This window comes from Oryzias latipes, chromosome 1 (assembly GCF_002234675.1).
Source record: "Oryzias latipes chromosome 1, ASM223467v1".
NCBI lineage: Eukaryota > Metazoa > Chordata > Actinopteri > Beloniformes > Adrianichthyidae > Oryzias > Oryzias latipes.
This window is the reverse complement of record NC_019859.2, coordinates 27,600,172-27,609,402: the sequence shown is the minus strand read 5'-3', so window position 1 is coordinate 27,609,402 and position 9,231 is coordinate 27,600,172. Positions and strand designations below refer to the sequence as shown.

At 42.2% G+C, this 9,231-nt stretch overlaps 1 protein-coding gene across 1 annotated transcript; it reads right to left on the bottom strand.

Moving 5' to 3' along the window:
* Positions 1 to 2,357: 2,357 nt before the first annotated feature.
* On the bottom strand, positions 2,358 to 9,114 carry spcs3 (signal peptidase complex subunit 3). Its single transcript, XM_011478704.3, has 5 exons — positions 8,868 to 9,114; positions 6,417 to 6,490; positions 4,268 to 4,344; positions 3,815 to 3,930; positions 2,358 to 2,600 (listed from the first exon to the last, which is right to left on the bottom strand). The coding sequence occupies exons 1-5, from the start codon at positions 9,008 to 9,010 to the stop codon at positions 2,468 to 2,470; spliced, it is 543 nt and encodes a 180-aa protein (XP_011477006.1). The 5' UTR covers positions 9,011 to 9,114; the 3' UTR covers positions 2,358 to 2,467.
* Between the last annotated feature and the right edge of the window lie 117 nt (positions 9,115 to 9,231).

The following is a 9,231-nucleotide window of genomic DNA, read 5'->3' as shown; positions in this document are numbered from 1 at the left end:
CAAGCCTGTGAAAGTAGTCTATTGGTTTCAAATCAGTTGTTACTGTATTGTAAAACATGTCAATTGACAAGACGTTTCTTTCTTTAGAGTTGAAAGAATGCCACATAGAGGTGGGAGGGTTGCCATATTCACAGCGGCACCAGAAACCCGCATTGTGGATGTGGTTCGTGAGAACAACCTCATCAGATTCCGGGAGATCAGATACAAAGTCATTGCCGATAATGTCAACTTTCAGAACATTGATGAAGTCAGCTTGGCCACAAGACAGAGTTCCCCGGCACCAAAAGATGCAGATGAAACGGGTCTATATTGTTCCCTTTGAGTGCAACTTTGCGCGACACAAAGACCTTCATTACGAGTATGTGCAAGTAAGTATACATCCATGTTCACAGTACAGTTAGTGGAGATACTGTGTTGCTCAGTAGCCTGAAGTACTTCTCGACAATACCGGATTGACTGTTGTTTTAATCACCTGTGCACTTTCACATTTTCACAGTGGGACGCGATGGCCAGACCTCATGGGTACTTCTTCCTGGATTAGGTTGGCTTCAACCTACAGAAACGAAGGCAAAGAGGCCGTAACATCATTGGCCAAAGAGCCATCACTGAGGTTCCTGGCCAACGGAGGGGAAATATTACTCTTTGTGCAGCCATGGGTTTGGAGGGGCTTGTCCACCGGCATGCTGTCCTTGGGTCTTACAACAACCGTCTCCTCACCTTCCAAGGGGAGCCAAAAGACATCCTCCTTGACCGCAAACAACACTGTCCTGGGCCATCACATCATATATATGTGATCATTTGGGACAATGTTGCCTTCCAAACCAAATCAGAGAGTGGTTCACCACCAACGGTAACCACTTTTTAACCCTTGGGCTATCTTAGATGACCCCACCCTTACATTGACATGTTCTCCTTACCATGACAAAGGTGGATAAAGGTGGAAAGATTTCATGTAATCCATCATTGAAGAAAATAGGTTCAGCGCACTGTCTAGTGGGCTGGGTCTAGGGACCCAACTCCCAACGTTAAAGTGCCTAGGATAGCACAAGGGTTGAAAACACAAAAAACACAATTTCCATCTGATGGGCTACCATTGGGAGTTGGGTCATCTAGACCCACTAGACAGTGCGCTGAACCTTTTTTCTTCAATGATTTGTGATCTTCACTGGTGTCCGTGGTTTACATGAAATCTTTCCACAAGGGTAAAAGTGCCTATGATAGCACAAGGGTTACACGTCTGTCTGCCACCCTACTCCACTTTTCTGAACCCTATAGGAGTTCTTCTCATCTTGGAGATGGAAGGTTTATGACAGACACCCATATCCTAGAGAGAACCTCCTAAGGGCAATGGAGCTGGCCTGTGCTGACATCCCAGGATGGATTCATCATTCCAGGGCGTTTTTCCTGCAGTGCCTGGCCAGAGACAATATAGCCTGCGATGTGGATGAGGTGATGTGGCCAGATGCAGCTCAGCAACATGATGCCATACAGTGATTGTGGTATTAATACTGTAAAGTAAATAAAATAACTTCAGACTCATGTTTTTAAGAATACTGTTGTGTGCAATAGATTCTGTTTTTGCATTGAGTTGTGTTACAGTAATTTACATGCAGAATTTAGAATTATACTTTTCATATGAAACGCACAAATCTAAATGCCTAATCCTCTGCAGGGATCTAAGATCAATTACTGTAAAGTTTCTAAAAAATATGCATTGGCAGTTGTGAAAAATGAAACCTCACAACTTGAGCATTGTGTTTTCCATTGTTTTGCTGTAGTGTGTAATGACGTATATAGTGTTTAGTTTTGAAAGCTTCGAGCTGCTCTTTTGCTGTGAAAGTTTGAGTTTTTAAGTGATTGGTTGTACTCGTGTTAATGTAGCTTTAGAAAAGGGCATTGAGTTCAGACATTGGGGAACATGGAGTACACGTTTGTGAAATGTGTTTTAGCATTTAAATAAATTGCTAAGAAAATAAAATGTCGGTCCAATTTAAAAATTACCTGCTCTAGGTAGAGCCACTTCTTGAGTTCAAGGTTTGTCAAAGGAGAACATTAATTTTGGGGATTTGACGGCACCTCTGACTTGTGTTGCATGACAAACAGGGAAGCCACATGGCTTCAGTTAATGGATCCTCTACTCTCACTGTAGAAAAAACAGAGGGCTCAAAGCGAGACGATGAAAACAGACAGGAATTGAGCTGAAACAGACGAGGAAGCCGAGACGAGGAAGACGAGGGGCATCCACTCCCAGAGTCTTTGTCAGCACATTTCATCAGATACAAAGACATCCAAACATGAAAACCTCCGATGGTTTACGAGCTCTGAGGGGAATTCGTGATAACTAACACCCAACAAAATTAGAAAAGAAAGGTTTTATTGTTTCCATCTCTGTATTTTGAGTTAGGAAAGAACACTCAACAGTCCCACAGACCAGAGGCTTGGTCTGGATGCTGGCTCAGTTTTCAGTTTAGTAGCTCTTGGTGTTCTCGTACGATTCAGGGAATGGCAAACTGACATGTCCACTTCCAACCACCAGGGGCAGGATGCCGGCGTTAGGTACAACATTCCACGACAATGTCAGGGTAATGTTTTTGTTGGATCTGAAAGCAGAACAGGTGAGAAACCAGCACACAATTAACAACATGAAGAGACTGGAGAACCTGAAAACATCTACCGAAGAACCAAAAATTTCATGTACCTGCTCCATTATGCTCTGAAGCAAATAAGGAGACTTTGACTTGAAGCACATTTAGGTCTTTGAAAACAAGGTCTTAAACTGAACTTGAGCTATGGGACATAGCTCCTTTGACAACAATACTCATTTCTTGTCTAAGCTCTTTTTCAAACTGCATTTTTCATCTGCTTCTGAGTTTCAACTATTTGAATAAAAAATACTTATTATACATTCATAGAAGACTTTATTAATGCGCACCTGTCCAACCCTGTTGTTGCCAATCACATGGCAACAACTAAATGCATTTAGGCATGTAGGTGTGGTCAAGACGATATGCTGCAGTTCAAGCTTAGCATCAGAATGGGAAAGAAAGGGGATTGAAGTGACTCTGAATGTGGCATAGTTGTTGGTGCCAGACATGCTGGTCTCAGGATTTCAGAAACTGCTGATCTACTAGGATTTTCACCAACAAACATCTCTATGGTTTACAGAGAATGGTCCAAAAAAAGAGAAAATATCCAGTGAGCGGCAGCTCTGTGGGTGGAAATGCCTTGTTGATGCCAGAGGTCAAAGGCGAATGGTCACAGTGGTTCCAGCTGGTAGAAAGGCAACAGAAACTCAAAGAACCACTGGGGTACGACAGATTTGCAGAGGAGCATCTCTGAATGTACAACATGTCCAACCTTGATACAGATGAGCTACAGCAGCAGAAGAAAACACTGGATGGGATAGCAGGATAAGGCGGCATGTCATAATCATCTCAGACTGGTTTCTTGAACATGACAATAAGTTCTCTGGACTCAAATGGCCTCCACAGTCTCCAGATCTCAACTCAATAAAACACTTTTGGGATGTGGCGGAACAGGAGATTGGCATCATAACTGTGCAGTCAAGAAATCTGCAGGAACCGTGATGTTGTCATGTCAATATGGACCAAACTCTCTAAGATATGTTTCCAATAACCTTGTTGAAACTCTAGTACCAAGGATTCAGGCAGTTCTGATGGCAAAAGGGGGTCCAACCCAGTACTAGCAAAGTGTACCTCATAAAGTGACCAAAGAGCGTATAAATAAATGCAATCAACCATGTTAGATTTTCTGTCAGTGAGACCACACAAGCAAAGAACTCTGATCAACTAACCTGAGTCCATTTCCATCATCAAAGAAGAAATATTTGGACTTCGTGTCTTTGAGGTTGAGCTTGGCATTGTCTCCTCGAATAAGGATCTTGTCCCAAAGGACCACTTGATTTAGAGACTAAAAGACATGCAAACAAAGAACAGTGACAAGTTATACAGAAAAGCATCATTTTCCAATCTGAAGGACAGACGTTGCAGGCGGGCGGCAGTGATGTCTGCAGTACTTGAAGAACACATTTAAAAACAACACAGGTATGACTGTGATGCATTTTCAAGGATGCATATTGTTCATCATTGCCGTTTCCCAAAGCCTTCTCCATGTTCAGTTTGCAACATTTAAGTTCAAAACTATTATTTACCATCATCTTTTTGAACCTGTTCAACAATATTACAGAATATTGAATGTTTGCCCTGCATTGTGAGTGTGTGGTTGTGTTTGCATGCATTCAACTTACGTTGGCTTTGGTAGCGTATTCAGCTGACAGATAAATAAACAGCTGCTTCACGTTCCAGTCAAAAATGGGTTGCAGATGTGGCTGAAGTTAAAGAAAACGGGATTTGTCACAATACACGTATGTTTTAACAGGCTGACTGGAGCTCTCGAATGAAAATCAGACATGCTTTCAATTTGATGTTCAACATAATCATTTGAACAAAAATACAAACAATACAATGAGCATGGAAAAAAATGATGGCACCCTTAACCTAATATTTATTTGCACAACTTTAGAAACTATATCTGACTATATATATTATATATATATATACATAACTTTTTAAGACATTTGTAACTGTCAGCAGGTATTTAGCCCCATCTTTATTTATATTAGATATTTAGGCCCATCTCATACCGGAGATGTCGTTGGCGACACCTAGTTAACACACGCTCTGACATACCAGAAATCTTTGACCATTAATGCAATCGCCATGAATCAGCTGATTTACGTTGAATGCGTGAGCACCTCAGCACCGAAGTGTTACATATTAGACCTAGGATGCTTTTCAATGGTTGAAGAGTTACAGTAGAGGAGCTAAAGCTCTGGTTTCACAGGGTTAATGAGCAGACTGCACCAATTGTCTAAGGTTGGAAGGATGTTTCAGCTCCATTGACAGATTTTCAATAGCATTTAGATCAGGGCTCACAGAGGGTCACTTTAGATCAGGGCTGCTCATTCCTGGTCTTTGAGATCTACCACCCCGCCTGTTTTCCAGCTCTCCCTGCACTGCTTACTGCTGATTACCTTGACCAGTTGGGTTCATTTAATCGGAATGTGGAGAAATCTGATTGAGGTAATCAGCTGCTAGCAGGACTTGGAGATCTGGAAAACAGACAGGTAGAGTGGTAGATCCCATGGACCAGGAATAAGCAGCCCTGCTTTAGATAGAACGGTCCGATGTTTAATCTCAGGAGTTCTTGAGTGTTTTTGATGTGTTTGAGCCATTATGTCATTATGTCGAATTCTACCCATTGATTATATTTAAGAACTGGACTAAGTGAGTGTAACGTCATCCATGAAAAACAGCTTACCAACTAAATTAAGTCAATTCAGACGCCATTTCTTTGGGGATATGGAGCCAGACATCATCAGTAAGCAGCGATAAATCGTCTCGATTTAAGGCAATAACTTTTGACAATGGGGGGTGAGCTTGTTTGAAAGGGCGCCACCCCCCTCCCCATCCCCCACTTGAAAGCGGGATTGAGAAAATCTGTCAATCAAAAAATTCAAATGTTTGATGCAAGGCCACATCCTTTTATTGAGGTGTCTGATTGGCCACTGTAAAACTTGAATATTAGGAATATTAGGAAGAAAAATTAGGATTTTCAAAAACATGTTTCAAAGGTATCAGAGCAAGAATGATTACTCTGATAAATAGAATGACTGAGTATTAGCTGTTTATTTTTCAATAGAAGTCTATCAGATTTTGGCTTCTTGGACTATGGGGTACTTAATTATGTAAAGAAAAGTAAAACAATAAAAAGAACACTCCTGTTTTGCAAACACTTTAAATTTAAATACAATAAGCTCTTTACAAATTTTCTTCACAATAACAAAATTCTTTATGTAGTTGTTGTTTCTCTTTCGGCTTTTCCCATCAGGGGTAGCCACAGCGAACGAGTCGCATGGTAAACTTGGCAATGTTTTACGCCGGATGCCCTTCCTGACGCAACCCTCTCAAAGCAACCGGCACAGAAGTAGAGAAGGGAACAGGAAGCAGCCCGGAGTCGAACCCTGGTTCCACGGACGGAAGGCGCCGAAAAACCAGCACGAGCTAAACCGGCTCCCAAGATTCTTTATGTAGTTATTTGCCCTTAATCTTCACAAAAATACTGCTCTTAGTACAACAATGAGTGTGGTTTTCAGAATAGTAACCTGATCCTGTTTGAATATTTGGTAAATTGTGATTGTTTTACTTTAATCATTTATTCTGAAGTACTTGGTAGAGTCAACCTAAAGCTGGGAGCTGGTCAGAAGTAATGTCGGAGGATCTCGTAGAGATTATTTTCTAACTGTTAGTAAATTCACCCTTGAGTTTGACTCTTGCATAGCAGCTATGACATTCTGAACTGATATGTGGACGGTGAAGCATCACTCAAAAGGATATCAGCTGAGAGGTCGAAAGTCACAAAGCCCAGGTCGCTCCGTTCTCTAGGTCCAGTAAAATCATCGACATTCTTCCTGTTGAAGGACACAGAGACATGAACAAAACATGAACACTGAGCTTCTATCGCCACTAACTGAAACTCAGAAATAACTTTGGATGTCAGGAATGTTTGTCTGTGGATACAGTTCTTGTTGGGGCAACCAACAGGTTTGATCTAAGATTTTTTTCAGAAAAAAACATTAGCTCTGTTAAACAGCCAACAACTAGTCTACTCAACAGATCAATCCAAAGGTGCTGGCAGCAGTAAAATTATAGATATAAACAGTTTTTAAAATCCCCTATAGGAACTGTCATGCTGATACATGCACTATTATAGGTTGTTGACCCAAATGAGTATTGCAGGTTTTTGGAGAAAGGAGCGGCCAGATATGAAGGGGCATCATGGACATGGAACATACGGTTATTGTGCGTGTCGTAAGTGTAATGTGAAGTGTCTGTAAGGCAGTGCATCCACCTATGACGTAAGGGTGTTCTTGTCATACGGTTTCCTTATGCCACACTCTATAGTGAAGTGCGAGTACTGGACCCTTAATCACCACACGCATACGGGGTGAGCAGGTGATACTAAAGTGCCGGTAGGACGGCCGTAGGACACCCATGCAAACTACGCTATGATTGTCTAGTATTTTCATTCTTAAAGATGCGTCCACACTAGGCCTGCACAATATATCGCAAATTTATCGTTCTCGCAATATTAAGCGGTGCAATATGCAGATCACAAAAGATGGCAAAAATCACAATAAATGGTTACCTTAAATATGCTAGAACAATCTTATAGCAGCTTGAAGTATTTAACGAAACAAACAAATCCCTTTATGTATTTGACCAATCGAATGGACTCCTTTACATCATAGACCAATCAGATGGAGCTCTTTTGTTAGATGTTCGTCTCCTATGTAAATGTGCGTCATTTGGAATGTCATTTTTAAACTGTTGCAGTGAAATGGAAATGATGTTTTTGGTTGTTTTGCTATATGTTCATATACCGCAAGTTATATCGTCATCACAATATTAATATCTTATATCGCAGGTTTTCCTCATTAACGTGCAGCCCTAGTCCACACCAAATGAATGTGGGCGTCAGGGGCGTCCAGTTTCAATGCTAAGTCAGTGTACTGATGCGATTAGGGGTCCTGTGACGTAATTTCAGCGTTGGGCGCACCGGCATGGCAGCAGTGCATTTTCAAACATGAATTTCACATCACTTTCAGTATGTGAGCATAGCCTAACAGACTGGCAGCGGGTAACTAGCGCAAAGGTATTACTTAAACAACACAAACGGGCTCCTTGAAGAGTCTGTAGGATTTCTTTTTGTTTAATAAATGAAAAATCCGTACAACACGCCTACTTAACCCTTACTTACCCATGGGTGTTGTATAAGTGTTCATTACGACCTGTCACCCACAGCCTGTCCATAGAATATAATGTGCATGGACATTTCGGCTCTGCGGTTTAACAGAACGACCTGTGACGTTGCTGTTTCAGTCCTGTACGGGTTTGCCCATTTTTTGCCCACAGACACACCATTTCCACCCATAGGGGCAGTTATGACAAAGGCTTGACACACCAACAGCAGCATATGGAATCTTAAAGAGCGTTAGACCATCCAACTTAAAGGCGAAGCAAACTATCACTGTTCATCTTCCACATGTTGGCATTGAGACCACTTTAAAAAAAAGAAAAAACTTCTTCCAAAATTGTGTAACATTACAACTGAACTGTTACAGGTGCTTGTATCCTTACTGTAGATCATTCCATAGAATATCTGTATGTTTATACCCTTACAGGACACCGTAGAAAAGGACGTTCTTGGATGTCAGAGCGAGCTGAACGCTCTGATGTAGACATTAGAGGCAGTTTAAGCTCCATCTGGTGTGATCCTTGACTCACACAAACATATCCAGATTTGAGAAAAAATCCACACACACACACATCTTCTTCTCTGTTTTTTGTTTAAGCCCCAGTTGACAACTGAGACTCAGAAACACAACCATGGCTGTAGCTTGAACCCTGGGCGTCAATGACCGACCACTGAAGACGAGGACAGCTCAGCGGAAGTATCCGTTACAGAGAAGGCTGCGGTTCGGTGCACAGGTCAGAAGGCCCCAAACACGTGAAGGTGTTTCAGTCCAAATACCACCAGAATCCGGCCAGCACCAAATGTTACACGCGAGCTTTGCGAAATTCTTACTGCTAGCGCACAAACCCGCTTCTACGACACCCAACATTTAAGGAAACCGAAGATGCGCTATGCTTCCCACTTCCGGCAGGCGAAGCGCCGAAAGGGAGCTCTACATTTTTGGTCCGTCTGCATTAGCCTATGTATGCAACGTGTTCCTGGAGTGCGCAACGCGCCTTTAGGTGAGTGTTTTTGAATGACGGTGCGCTCACAGCAGGACTCTGGACACACGGATGTCCACCGGGACCCTCCGATCCTTGAAGGCGGTGGTGATGAAGCAACCGAAGGTGAGCACCGCCATGACGCTCAGGGAGAAGGCGAACAGCGAGTTGGCTCTGGACAAAACCGTATTCATCTCTGTAACCTCCGAAAACCGACCCGAACCGAACCTAAGCACTCCGCTAGCAGCAGCAGCTTGCAAATGAATCGAAAGCCCAAGCTGATCCAATCACTCAAGTTCTTCCTGTCGGGTTTTTCAAAGTAAAAGCCAACTAGAAGTTGACGCGAATCTGACACAAATGGTTTGACACATAACCTCAGTAATGTGGGGGGAAAAAACTAACGGTAATATTTAAT